The following is a 15000-nucleotide window of genomic DNA, read 5'->3' as shown; positions in this document are numbered from 1 at the left end:
GCCCACTCTTGAGGAACACCTGGAATGGAATATAAGATTCTTTTATTACATATAACGATTAATCGGGCCGATGTTGCCCAGTTTGACAAAAAATTAGTAAGCGGACGAAAATCGACTCGATTAGTAAAACGTTTTGGTACTGCTACAGATTTGTCGAATCAGTCTGATTGTCACCCCACGCCACACCAACAGAAAGAAAGAAATCGATGGACAAACTCTAGCGTGTAAACTGACCCGTGCCATAGATCTTATTTAAGCCCAACAATCGGTTAGAGTTAATTGACCTTGAGCTGATGACTCCACATAGAAAATACAGAGGCAGATATAAAAATGTGATCACAAGAAAGCCTTAATTTGAACTTGAGTGTCAAAAATTACGTTTATGTGGGTACCATCCTCGAATCAATCAATCAATCAATCAATCAATCAATCAATCAATCAATCAATCGATCGATCGATCGATCGACCGACCGACCGACCGACCGACCGATCGATCGATCAATCAATCAATCAATCAATCAATCAATCAATCAATCAATCAATCAACTTTCTTTAACGAAGTTGACACTTGACAATCTGTTAAGACTGACAAACCTGTGGCCCTCAGATTCCGGATCAAATTGGAATTTTGAAATGTTGGCTTTTGAGGAGAGGAGAAAACCGGAGAACCCGGAGAAAAATCACTCTGAGCTAGCAAGGAAGAGAAACAACAGCAAACTCAACCCATATTTAACGCCTAGCCCGGGAATCGAGCCCGCGCCACAATGGTGGTAGGCGTATAATCTTCCACTGCATCATCCCTGTTGCCCCAAAATAAAACCAAAGCCAGTGGTGACACGTTACAGCTTCAGTTTTAATACATTTTGATACATATTTTCTTCGAGTTCTGATTGGTTCATTGCTTCAGTTGTTTGGGTTTGTTCTGAAAAAGGAGGTTGATTACCCTCGTGCTGGTTGAACAGGATCCTATCAATTAAATGAATTAGAGACTTGTGAATTTAACTTTTCAATTAATTACACGTCTATTGTTACTGTACATTCTGAGAATTGCGCGCGCCTTCTTGAAGATATATAAACGTACAATGACAGTAGTGCATTCATTTGCCAAATGAATTGTGACAAATGAAAAGTTTTCTAAGAATGTGTGTAGTTACATACCCGCGAGATGCATCAAATGTGATGTAATTCTTATGCCCGTTGTATCTCACAAATCGAAGACATGTGCTTGCTTGGATTTTGCGGATTGCTTTCATAAGATTGCTTGTAATGTGAGCTTAATTCAAAGGAAAAAAAATACAAATTAAATTAAAATTTAAGCTGACTACAATAAGAGAAAAATGCTAACTACCCTATCGATTCTACCTAACATGACTACGGGATGACGAAGAACTTCTCAAAGAATATATCAAAGGGACAGTTTAGGAGGTATTATATATAGTCTCAAGAACGTCCCCACCCCTTCCCCTCACCACCTAATCTCAGGTTCAACAATTCAGAGGAGGTCCTGCGAAACAAGGTTACAGTTCGGCGATCGTTTGTGTCGATTTGCAAACCAGCACTTTACTTTGTAATAAACACTTGCATACATACACATGAATGATGGAACCATATATGGTATAACCCTTGATGTCCACAGTCGTTTCTTTGATCGGAGAGCATTTCGTTTTTTCCTGGTTTCCGTTTGTTCTTCCCTCCTACATTTTTTTCCAGGGTGAAGTTCCTCGTACAGTTCACAATCAAGTATCACGTCGCCTTGGTAAAAGAAGAACCCATTTTCTTAAAGAAAGAAATAATAATAAAAGGCCAGCGTTAAAAATGTTGATCCTTACAAGATGAAGTTTTCTTAGAGTTGTTGTGAGCTAATATCGTTTTAACAACCAATAAAGATACCATCTTGGCGCAACTTTGTAAAATAAACTAATTACAATTATTTGAGAAGAGACACGATGATTGGATGAAGAATGTGTGAGAGGGGGGTGGGGATCGGAGATTCAAGCATGATCCCCCGACCAGCTAGATACATTTACCACGCCCAACTCAGGAACATTAACATAATGTTAGGCCGGTGGACGGGGAAGGTGGGAGGGGAGGGGGAGGGGGGAATGGAGGACACCACGTCTATGACGCAGGAATTATAAGCTTCCTAGTTCATAAAATTCCTTGGATTTACATGAAAACTTTTTCTATCGTGAAACAAGATACACCAGAAAGAATAGAAAAAGCTACTTCGTCTTCAGTCATTCGCTTTTCCTATATTGGGCCAGCCTCTTTGTTTTTGTGCCCATTCCACTCTCCTCCCGATTCCGGTTAACCCGTTTAGAATAAAAGGAGCTGAGTAGGAGGCAGATAGATTCTTGAGTGGCCATTTCATTTTACCTTCATTGACAGTTTCAATCTTCTCCTGTACATTTTCCTGATATTCTCGTTTATCTTGCTGCGCCTGTTCGGTTCCTTTCTGCTGTCGTTTTCTCCAGTGTGCAAGATTCACGGCGATGATACGTCCCATCGCATTCTCGTATTCTGTTTGTAAGGAGAAAATGGACATTGAAAAATGATGAACGATTATTCACTGAATTGGAGATGGATATAGTGATGCGTGTTTACCAACCAAGGAGGCGAAGCATGATCAGTGTGATAGTGCAATTCCAGAGTTTTAATTGGCTTGGTGGCCATAGACCTTTTTCATAAATGGCGGCCGTTAAAATTATTCTTTTGTTTTCATGAAAATTAGCCTTACCAGCCTCGTCAGCAAGTGGAAAATTCAAAATAATTTTTACTTTGAAATGAGGTTAGTAGGGCTAATTAACATATATTGAAAAGAATAATAAATCGGCCGCTATTTATGAAAAAGGTCTATGGTACATCAGCCAATATAGGATAAAATTTAAAACCTGTTAGTATATTGAAATAATTATAGTTAACATCCTACAATAAAATCAGAAATCGTAGAGACATCTTTCATTAATAAGCTGCTGGAATGGTAAGGCATGTTGAGTGGATCGTAATCTAAGCGACAAGCCACAGCTTTAACTTTTATCGTGTTTAAATAAAGGCAATGTATTGTATTGTATAGTATTGTATTATATTTTATTCTGTAGCCTATCGATTTAGCTCAGATACTTGGTTTATGAAGCTACACCCAGATGAAACGTGCTAGCTAAAGTCCCCGGAGGGGTGGGGGGAACTCTCATATGAAAGGGACGGAGATCGGCTCGTCGTCTCGCTTAGGGGTGTAAATTTCGGATTTTGGTCTCACCGAGGGTGTTTTGGGCAAAACGCCGTTATATTTAGCCGTGAAGGTCTCGTTTGGGGTTGCACGCAAGAAGTTACTGTATTTTTTATTTGTCTATGTTTTAAAATGGCCTCTCGTAGGGGGTCAAAAAAGTTTGGGCCAAGGCCAGATTGATCTCCTTTAGGGGTTTAATTTAAAACGTCCGATGAGCATCCCCGCCTCCCTCATATGAGAGCCCCTCCCCCCCCCCCCCGGGACTAAAGTCCATCACATCAGCCAGTAACTCGAACTGAAAACAGGTTACCTTGCTTCACTCATGTTTGCACAGTAACTGAAAGCTACTAAGTAGCTGATAAGCCATTCAGCATTGTTTGCCTTAGGCAGTTTTTTGTTTGGAGATTCACAGCACCAACAGAGGCTCAATGTGAATAAATCAAGTAGTAACAAAAAAAAAAAAAACTGTTTGTCTAACCTCTTTCTGCTATTTCCCTTATTTCAGGATCATTATCAAAAGTTGTGCTGTCATCTTGTTTCCAATCTATAAAGTAAAGACATCTTAAAATAAAATAAAAATGTCAAATGAAATAAAATACGGCCGAATCTCCCGCACGCGACCGAGCAAAATGTCTTGGCCAGGGGTTCGCTGGCTGACAGGAAATAGTCGCTAACGAGAGTTCAGATTCAGGTGAGCCTATTTTGAGTCACTAGCCAGCGGTAGTTCCATGTACAAATTCATAAAAATTGTTGTGTTATTTCTCTTAAGATTGGTAATGTAAGTAGCATGCACCTGTGTTTAGGTGACCTGGCCTGACCTACATTAAAGTGAACACTCATGTCCAATATACTCAAACGGATACGACGCGTCAAAACACCCTCACCAATCGTTCCATTGGTAAAAGATTACGATTTGCCAAAGAAGCCTTACGATTCGTACCATTGGAACGAATGGTAAGCTCCTCAGTCGATCGGTATACCATTTGTGAACTGCATCTCATTAACACTTGTAAGCCGTGCGAAAACGAATGGTCGATTGGTACCATTGGTACAAATGGAAAAGTAGTCAGTCGATTGGTTAACCATTGGAATCTGAATCTCAAAACAAACGCCATGACTTGAATCTTCCTTGATCTATAAGCGAAATACCCTGATTCTTTAATGCCATGAGCCGAAACAAGCGCGCTACACATGAATATATCTCGTTCTTTAATCCATGAGCTGAAACAAGCAGGGTACTTAATGTGTAAGTATAAAGCCTTTCCGTTTGTAATGTAGTAGTGTAAGTGAGGCGGTATCAATAACATTAAACAAAATTCGTAGAACAATTTTAAACCTTCCCGCATTATAAAAGTAAAGATTTTCCAGGTAGCAGTTTGTCTTACAAAAAACGTAGAGTTTAAATAACAAATTTCATGGGAGCAACAAAAATTTGCAAAGGAACCTTGAAGTTTATTTCGCTGCAGCATTTTAACATGTTAAAATGTTTCAAGCTCAGAGTCCCAATTATACCCAGGCTGACCAATGACGTTGCAATAGTGACTAATATATCCAGACAGGAACGCGATTATCATTTATCAGAAAACAACCTAATACCAAAGCAAAACTAACAGGATTGTGCGGCGTCCCATTTTTCTAGTTTACGCTGTTAGTAAGATTGGATCACGTATAAATCAAATAGTCGGTTACTGTATGGTGTTAAATCAATAGCAAATTTTAATCGGCGCTAAAAGTGGTCGCGGTCGCCTAAGAAAGGTGGTCGCAGACAAGAGGTTCCAACTTTTGAGAAATTACTTGGAAAATTTTAGTGTGTTTCGTTCGCTTACGGGAGTTAGTCGTGCAAGGAGGAGCGGTTGACACGCCTCTTCTTTGTATTTCATACATAGCGAGATTGTGTGGTGGTGAAAGCGCTTTCACCACTACACAATTTCGTCTCCTGAAAGTGGTATGCATAGTGTTTTATTGCCCATTTGCTCATATAGAAAGATTAATTTTAAATTTAGTTCTCGTGCGTTTGCGCACCGTGTGGCAGCCTGGCACTTTATACACCATTTTAATTAGTTAGCCGGTAATATTTTAATTAGTTATCCAGTAATGCGGATCATTTCGGCCATGCAACTTTCTTAACTACTCAATATAGCCTCACTATACAATCAAGTTTCGTTAAGCTTTTCGAAATTTCACCTACAAGGTTCGATGTTCAAGCCCGCGTTCTTTTAAGGGCTGCGGGTGTCTTGTCATGAAGCAGGTGCCCCTATGCAGACACGATGAAAAACGCTTTGAAAATTCAGCGCTGAAAGGCAATTTATATTGTGACAAAGACTAACATGTTCATAGACTTTTTGTTGGATCACATAAAATAAGTATAAAATATAATAAGCTTGAGCCATTAAAAGATACGTTCTACTGTTCTCAATCGCCATCAGTTCAGCACCAGTAGTTTTTCTTTACGATCCCTGTTTTGTCAGGTAAAAGGCAATCAAAAAATTTAGAAACCTGAAACGGTATATAAATAATTGACACCAAAAACCTAGTTGTTTTTAGAGACTGAATATTTTATTGACATAAACAGGAATTTTCATTCTATACACCGTAACAATGCTGATATTTTCCTAACAGAACTTGTTTACACCTACTGACAATGTTTTGTATACAATCGTTGTCAGTTTTTACGATCGTGGTGCTCTGTTGTAGGACAACAACATTGACAATCAAATCAGGAAACTCCGATGGACATTCAATTCTACAAAAAGTGCGAAAAGGTCAAGCTACGTTTGGTAATGTCGCTTTTCTTAAGAACAGCTCGTCATCCTGGACAAACAACCAGAGTTTAAACAATCACCCAACGAAGCGACAGACAGTGTCGCCAGATGTCGACGAATCCTACTTTGACAGCCTTAACGACCCCTTAGAAGAATTCGATGTAAACCCAAGCGCCAGACAGGATATCATTGAGCCAAGCATCGCTAAAGCCTTAAGACTGCCTCATCCCTATCCATTTCACCCTTTACATGTTCATTGGGTCCCTCCAATGGAATCCTTGAGGATCGTTCCAAGACCTCTTCATGTGCACCATTACAGAGGGGTACCTGTCCCCGTACGAGTGCCAAAATATGAACACTATCCGGAACCTTATTATTTTCCTTACAAACCCGATCCGGACTATAACGTGATGCACGTGCATGTCTACGAGCCAGGTTTGTATTCACAGAGTTGTTTCGTAATAATCTGGCCCCTTTCTCCATTCACTAGAGGCAAGGTGATTTTCCATCCAAGTTTATTACTTCGTTGGCCTTTCGTTTCTCAGTTTAACATTGAAGTAGAAGTGATTACCTATAAAGTATAGACGAGATCTGCGCTGGAAGTTCACTAGGATTACTTTCTTTACTTAAACAGTCCTTATACCAGAGCTATCCACTTAAAGGAAAAGTCTTGTGATACTAAAACCTAAATAATACACCATTCTCATTCATTCCACATGTTTAAAATAACATTTATTCCATTGCGCATATGCCACACATTGACATTCTAATCCAAGCAGTATGCGGGATGTTTGTCCCATGAACCTTGTTTAATGGGCTTCTCCCACAAGTCTCCTGTAGCTCATTAGTAGAGCAATAGAAGGTCTTAGGTTCGACTCCTGATTAAGGAGCACTCGGATTTCCTTTTTTTCCAAGTATACCTATGTCACTCACTGAATAATACACCAGTCTCAATCGAATTATGATTGGAAACGTTACGTTCGCACACCATCCAATTCCAACAGTTGCAAAATATCACGTATTATTATCATTATTATTAAACTCATAAGACTTCCACAGTAATGAATTAATGAATAATGAAGCCAAATACTAGCTACAGCTATAACCTGAGATCAACACCAAGACCAGTAGCAATACCAAGGTCGAGAACCAAAAGACATGCGAACTCTTTTATGACGCGCGCAGCAAGGCTCCTTTGTTTATGATTGTGTATTTTTGATTTTAGATCCAATTATGTAAATCCATTGTTTATTTATTTTTAAGATGGATGAATAAAGCTTAATAATAATAATAATAATAATAATAATAATAATAATAATAATTATAATAATAATAATAATAATAATAATAATTTATTACTTATATAGCGCGCGAATCATAGACAGATGCTCTCGCGCGCTTTACAATATAGATAGCATAAATAAATATAATTTAAAATTAGATACCACAGCACGGAGACTGCACTGCTTCGTAACAAGAATAACATATTTTACTTATGAGCCATATATTAATTAAGAATGACATATATTATTATTATACCATTATATTCATTTTGAGGCCTGACCGATACAAACATGACTTGTTTAACTTATTTTCATGAATGAAACCCCCGCCATTATGTTTAAGCACCAAGGGAGTAGCATGACATACGAAGAGTAATGTGCCTTGTTAGGTGGATGGCAACAGTGGTGTGAATCACTTTTTTACTTTATTTTTTTGCAGCTAACCCGTGTGTGAATGGCGGCCTTCCACTAGCCAGTCAATTTGGCTATCATTGCATATGTCCAAGAGATTATCATGGACGCTTCTGTGATGGTGTGTAGTAAGCATTGGTCATTTCGGTCAAATGAAAAAATAGACCCTTCTCCAAAATGGTGGCCGAAAATTCAAATAAGTTAAAATTAAAAACATATACCAGCACTCGAAAGAGCACTTTCACTTTAGTAACCCTGCAAAGGTTCAGCATATCAGGTGTAATATCAGCTGAGAAAATGTAAGTTGAAAACCGCTTAGTTTACGTGGGGGTATGACATATACCCCCAGTCATACAAACGTCTGTAAATTTGTCAAATTTCATCTTACAGTTCCTAAGCTGATATAACACCTAATATGCTGAAACTTTTGCAAGGTTACTAAAGTAAAGGTGCTCTTTCCAGTGCTGGTGTCAATTTTGCATTCGTTTCAATTTTAACTCATTCAAATCTGTTTCCGCCAGTTTGGAGAATGGTCTATTAAACTAAAAAAAATAAATCAGAATAAGTGTTAAAAATAAGGGCAAAGAGCTAGCTTTAAATTGCCTTTATGTTGATGTACCTTTCTCCATTCTGTAAGGAACTTTTTATTCATAGATTCAGCATTGTCAAAGTCTCCAAACTAACTCTTCGCCGGTTTGTAGCTGTGGTCATGCTCATCTTTGGTCTATTTTGGTGCCATATGGGGCATATTTATAAAATTAGTTCCTAGCCACCGTTCGTTGACCAACAAAGATTTATTTACCGTATGAAGAGTCAAGTATTGACCGCAACAACGTTGATTTGGGATGAACTGGGTGCTTTTTCATCGAAAACACTACACTAAACGACTGTCAGTAAAGGCTGTAATGCTGTTTGTTTGTCTAATATTTCTGTACTGTCTACAGCCAAGTTGTATTGCTCATCGAGTCCTTGCCAAAACGGAGGTGTATGCGAGGAGATAGAAAACAACTATCAATGCCAATGCAAGACTGGATTCCTTGGCTACAATTGTGAAGGTAACTGAATACATATACCATGCGGCTATCCCATGTGTGTATCATTTCACAATACGTATGATAAAACAATATAGCAATACACAGAAGAGGCAACTGGTAGCGCCGTTACAGAGCTCGGATAGGTTAGGTGGATTAATTCGAGTAGGCATTTAAAGCATGCTTTCATTGTCATAGAACAGCAACAGCATTTAAAAACGGGACACAAAAACAAAAAGCACGAGTGGGATGAAGGTGCTTTAAATTTGACTTAACCTAATCGTAAACTAAAATGAAGTGAGTTTTCATAGTTTCATTTCTTCTTCATTTCATACAAATCACTCCTTTGCATTGTGCAAAATGTTTCTGCAGATAATTAATTGCAAATAAGCATTATTTTTAATTTTTATTGTTAACTTTCATGTATGATTGGTCCGTCTTGATTAGCAGCTACTACATCTGTCGGCCAGCCCATTACTAACGATGTGAACAAAAAATATTAAGTTGAAGTTTGAACAAGTTATGACCGCACTTCAATAAAACCTACTTTTTTTGTTGAACATATCTCTATAAATAATGCTTTCTAGCCAATCGGAGGCACGCAATTTTTGATTGCCGTTAACGGTGCATCTCTATCAAGCTGTAATAGCCCTATTAAAGGCGTAACAACCTAGTCTACTTGATTGTAGAAAAGAACGCTTGTAGCCCAAACCCTTGCAAGAATGACGGTCAGTGCGTGGAGACTTCAAACAATTTCAGATGTTACTGTCGACCAGGATTCATTGGCAAAGATTGCGGAGGTTGGTACAACAAGTTATTTATTCGTTATGACTTGACCCGTTTGCTACTCATTTTGTTGTTGTTATCAACGCCACCGGGGTACGCTCCAGCCATAAGGGCCAGCTAGGAGTGAAAAATTATTTTACCTTCTTAGACACTTAAGATGAAGATCAGTTTCCTGTAGGAAGGAACTGTCTTGTCAATACAACAACGGGTCGCGATCTTCTCGCCTTTAATTAAGGTTGAGATTTTCCATCGCGTCTGGCGTTAAAATCTGAAATAACTATCAGTAGAGGTGTGTGTGCACCTTTCTGTGTTTTAAGGCAGTACCCTAACACATCACACACTTTCCAGGAAAGTTTGAAGATTGGTATTATTCCTGGCCATTCAAAGGTTCTGTTACCAAGGGGTATCTTTCAAAATTTCTAATCGCCATCACTGCTACCCGCATCGTCACAAGTCACTATCATTCTCGTCTCGTTCCAAATCAAGGCACGTTTAAACTGAATTGTTTAATAATTGTAATCTTGAGTGTAGCGTCATGCTGTTCTTAGTTTTATTACTCGTATTTCTGCAAAACAGATCTGGATTACTGTGACCCGAACCCCTGCCAACACGGAGGTACCTGCGAACAGAGACATGGGTTTCACGAATGCATTTGTCACGAAGAATACAAAGGAAAATTATGCGAGAGTAAGTTACTATCTACTGATATTGATAGATTTCTACCGTGAAAATTCTATTCCATAGTGACTTACTGAGAATCCATCGGATGTCAACGTGTTAATATAATGAGCAAAGAGAAGCCGTTACGAGTCGCTTGATGAATTCCTTCCACCTTCCAAACTCATGAATGTATGTCAAACAGCCAAATCACAGCACCCCCCTCTTCCCTGTCAAGATCATCAGTGGAATTACGAGTTATGTTCAACGGCTTAAATGTTAAACGGCAACGCCCAAGGATTGAACTGAGACCATTTGTCGCATCATCCAAAATAATCTTCGCGCTCAATAGGCCATTACAGAGTTGCCTTGAACCTCATTACGAATGCGAGGCTGAGTGCAAAGTGTTTCATGTCAGAATTAGTTTTGTTTGCATATGAATGAAAACTAATTTTGTGATAAAAACTACGAACGAAGCCTCGCTTTCAAAATGAGGTTCAAATAACTCGAAAATGGCCTATTCAGACTTTGATTGTTAGTCAGGCCGAACCATAGCACCCCTCTCTTTCTTCGAGATAAACGCAAGTAGGAGAGAAGATGTTGTGTACAACCAACAGATTAATTTCGACCGTGGATGGTTATCAGGCCGCAATTCAAATTTACCAAGTTTTTCTTCCTTCTGGCTCGCGTCCTTAAACGAACTGACAAGTCCATAAAACCACTATGTTTCATTATATTGCCTAATGTTGTTACGTAGATGTATAGAAATTCTAATTTCCCTTCACTTATCCTTCTCTACTTTATCTAGGAAAGAGAGTGTGTTTCTCAAATCCTTGTAAAAATGGAGGAGAATGCATTGAAGATGACTCAAGGTTCCCCTGTATTTGCCCAAGAGGTTACAGCCCCCCACACTGCAAAGGTAACTGAACTTTTCCTCAGTGTAAAACAACTTTGGACAATATATTAGCTCCAAAGATAACTATTGAACTTTCTGTAACAACGTACGTTCTCTCAATTTGGCCCTAAACCTGGAGGTAATATATTTGGTGTTGATTCAAGGGTGAACTTGTCCGCTTCAATCAATCATGTCTAAAAATTCGTAAAACGCAAATTTGGCTGTTTCGTTTATAAGAAAAAGGTTTTTGTTATTTGTGACTTCATTTTGACAGAATTCCTTTTGTTTTTGAATGTAGCTAAAGCTCCATTTACACCGATAAAACATGTCTTATTAAACCAGGTTTAACAAAATGAAAATTGGCACCAGGAAGCTGAACCATTGGCTTTGACATAGGATTCAAGTAAACTTTAACTTATGCTTCATTTGTGCTAAATCTGTAGTCGATAAAAATCCGAAAGCAACTTTGAAGAAGGTCACAATTTTGTGTTTAAGCCTTGGTGTGAATGGGGCATAAGTGTTTTTGATTATGACCTATCATTTCATTGTTTTTCCTTATTGCTGTTTTAGTTCACGTTTGTCAGTCCAATCCGTGTTTAAATGGAGGAAAATGTGTTCCAAGGAAAGCAGGGAATTACTGGACATACCACTGCATATGCTCACTGCTTTACAAAGGAGAAAAATGTGAACGTAAGAACTTCGATGACGTCAAGATCTCAGTTGTATATTAGTAAAACTTTGTTGGTCACATTGACCAAAGCAGGCTTTAGAAATAATCCCCACTATGCCGCTGAATAAGTTATAACGTGGAAAGTTGAGGGTTAGCATTAGGGTTAGCATGACCAGCAACTCGGAAGATGAAAATCGAGTAGAGTTTAAATTAAGTGGCAAAATTTACTTTTTAATAGAAAAGAAAAGAAAGGAATAATAATACACTTCAACTAAAAAGTAGCTTCGTAGCTTCTAGGAGTGATCCTAGTCACATAAGCCGCGTGAATAGAACATAGAATGTCGTTTTGTACAGGGTACAACAAATCTCATGTACCATTCCAAAGTGAATATTAGTTCCGGATGAGAAGATCTCGATGGCAATTTCATTTCATTTATCTTTTAACTACTTCCATAATCTTCTTGCATTATATCGTATATTACCTTTCGTTTAACCCTGGTCTGTTCTATATCTCTTGGTAGTTCCGAATCCGTGTGTAACAAATCCCTGTTTGCATGGAGGAAAGTGTATCGACACTTACAGCAAGTACTCAGGCTTTCCAAAGGACTGGAACATGGGCTATCTGCACTACTACTGCGCATGTCCACCACAATATTCGGGACAAAAATGTGAAGGTGTGTTGATAAAAAAAATGTCCACAAGACGTATTGATAAAAGTCGATGACCAAAAAGAAAAAAAAAAGCACTGAAACAAAATCAAGAATTGTCGCGACGGTGTAAGCCTCCAGTAGGAGAGGCATGATGGTGATGATGATGATGATGATGATGATGATGATGATGTTGATGATAATGATGATGACGATAATAATTATCTTGATGACAATGAGATGATTATGACAATAAACTAGAAGATTATCATCTTGATGACAATGTGATGATGATGACAATAAACTAGAAGATTATCATCTTGATGACAATGTGATGATGATGTCAGTAAACTAGAAGATTATCATCTTGATGACAATGTGATGATGATGTCAGTAAACTAGACGATGGTTTTACATGTTGATTAGTTGTTGATTATGACGACGATGAGGTTGGAAAGACATTTTCATAACAATTTAATATGTGTACAGAAGCTCTTAAATTCTCAACTGATTAGTGTCAGTGTACTACATCTATAATCAGGTAATATAGTCTTGGGTTGTTATTAACGAAAGGTTTTTTTTTTCACACATAACGTTAAATTGAAACAGAAAACTTATGTCTCAAGTGCGACGCGAACGCAATTTGTAATCACGGGAGATGCGTTTGTAAGAAAGGCTTTAGAGGAGACGGCTTCCAATGCACTGGTAAGAAATATTCTGTATAGTCATTACTTTTTAAGCTTGCATGCATTGTAGGCAAAGTAGTTGAGTTTAGAATTTAACTCTTGTGTCGCTTTTACATTTGATGACAGATAGTATCTTCCTTTCTCCCTGTTGTCGTGGTTCAGCTTCATTTTTAAACTTGAATACTCGAATTGCTGGCTAAGCCACATTAGTTCCCGGCCGATATCAGTAGTATTCGACAGAGTACAAAAAGGTTGTTCCACTAAAGTCAGACAAATTAATTACAAAATGTAACGGCATCTGTCAAATTTTTTGCCACGCATTACATGACTTACATCACCAGTTTGCGCAAACACAAATCCTGGTGCATTTTACCACAGGAAACAATATTCGATGGTTAGGCACTGACTTGGAGAACGTTAGGCTTCATTTATTGCTATGACTAACTCTTAATACGTGTTACCACCAATGCGTATAACCCGCTTTCCCTATAGTGACGTTGTGCTATTCTTTAAAGCCATCAAGGATCCTTGCTTTCCGAATCCTTGTCAAAACAATGGAACATGCACGAAAGGCCCGGATGAAAGCTTCGATTGCACATGCCCAGAAGGATATTACCCACCCCTTTGTACCAGTAAGTATATGTACTTCTTATTCTAATATTACCATAAGATTCAAGATTCTCCTCGTTGGATTCCGTTATGTCATCGCTGGCAAGAGCATCAAATCCTTAAAAAAGAAACACACATTAAGCTAATTAATTAATTTACTGGTTAATTCAGTGATTAATTGATTGATTAATCGAATTATAATAAAGTAGACTGTGCAGAACTGTGGTATCATTAGTGTATTAAGTTACGTAAATTGAAGAGGTGCCTGGAAAAAAGCCCTAAGTGACTTCTGATAAACTACTAGAATCTCCTTCCAAATTTTCTTGTTTTCGCTTGTGAAATAAAAGGAGAATTTGACCTTACATCAAAAGTCACTTGGGGCCTTATTCCGTGCACCCCCTCAATTGTGATCATCCGGGTGAGTGTAGTCCTGAGAAGGACTTTTTGAGTTGACACCTGTGTTCACCATTGATATAACTCCTAGGTTCAAACCATTACAGTATTAGTGAATTAGCATCATGATAATTAAAAAATTAATACACAGTTATCTATTATGAATATCATGATTTTAAGTTAAAGGGGGGTAAGAACTGGGCCTAATCGGGACCCAGGTTTTTGCCTGCAGCGAGAATTCTCACGTCAGGATTGTTTTTATGATCATTGAGTTCGGCTCTCTCTTGCGAAATGAGATAATTGTTCCTCCAATGGGACTTGTTATCGGAGAAAAAAAAAACATGTGCCACTGTTTTCGCACCGCTGGATAGCCTAGGCCCCAGTAGTTTTCCCCCCTGTATTTGACCGTATTTCTGTGACGGGAGGTTTTTCCACTCTAAGCGAACGGGAACGTTTCGGGCTATTCTGAACTTCAACGGGAGAACTTCTGTGACAAATTCTTGGGGACGATTAATTCACGGAGAGATCGCTTGCGAGAAAGTGCCGTCACTCCCTTGAGGTACCAAGATCTAGCCGCAACTGGATGTAGAATTAACAGCGACAACTTCACTTTTGGTTCCAACAGCAGTTTATTCTCGAAAGAAGAACTGACATAAGTTCGTCCAACAGCAAGGTTGTAAACATGTAATCACTGCTGTAATCACCGATGTAATCACTTCAGCACTACTTACAGAGTTGTATATATATATATATATATATATATATATATATATATATATATATATATATATATATATATATATATATATATATATATATATATATATATATATATATATATATATATATATATATATATATATATATATATAATATATATATATATATATATATATATATATATATATATATATATATATATATATATATATATATATATATAT

The 15000-nt window shown here is 37.9% G+C and overlaps 2 protein-coding genes across 2 annotated transcripts in view; one reads left to right on the top strand and one right to left on the bottom strand.

The window, feature by feature from the left end:
• The window catches only part of LOC146457014 (uncharacterized), a 29702-nt gene extending 15911 nt beyond the window's left edge, over positions 1 to 13791 (bottom strand). Inside the window, exons 1-6 of the mRNA XM_085092422.1 lie at positions 13719 to 13791; positions 3705 to 3770; positions 2377 to 2520; positions 1591 to 1776; positions 1159 to 1273; positions 1 to 19 (exon numbers count right to left, since the gene is read on the bottom strand). The exon at positions 1 to 19 is cut by the window's left edge and continues 94 nt beyond it. Coding sequence (XP_084948548.1) covers positions 1 to 19; positions 1159 to 1273; positions 1591 to 1776; positions 2377 to 2506 — 450 coding nt within the window. The 5' untranslated portion in view covers positions 2507 to 2520; positions 3705 to 3770; positions 13719 to 13791. The remainder of the gene's footprint in view (positions 20 to 1158; positions 1274 to 1590; positions 1777 to 2376; positions 2521 to 3704; positions 3771 to 13718) is intronic.
• LOC146457015 (uncharacterized) lies at positions 5766 to 13686 on the top strand (the record flags this gene model as incomplete). Its single annotated transcript, XM_085092438.1, has 10 exons — positions 5766 to 6423; positions 7711 to 7803; positions 8627 to 8737; positions 9403 to 9513; positions 10076 to 10186; positions 10965 to 11075; positions 11622 to 11741; positions 12243 to 12395; positions 12978 to 13073; positions 13570 to 13686. Coding segments are annotated over exons 1-10 (1579 nt in total), but the record flags the coding sequence as incomplete, so codon positions are not given.
• Positions 13792 to 15000: the final 1209 nt, after the last annotated feature.

The sequence above is a fragment of the Pavona decussata genome, unplaced genomic scaffold (assembly GCF_977016875.1).
Source record: "Pavona decussata unplaced genomic scaffold, jaPavDecu1.1 SCAFFOLD_249, whole genome shotgun sequence".
NCBI classification, from domain to species: domain Eukaryota; kingdom Metazoa; phylum Cnidaria; class Anthozoa; order Scleractinia; family Agariciidae; genus Pavona; species Pavona decussata.
This window is presented reverse-complemented; position numbering and strand designations above follow the sequence as displayed.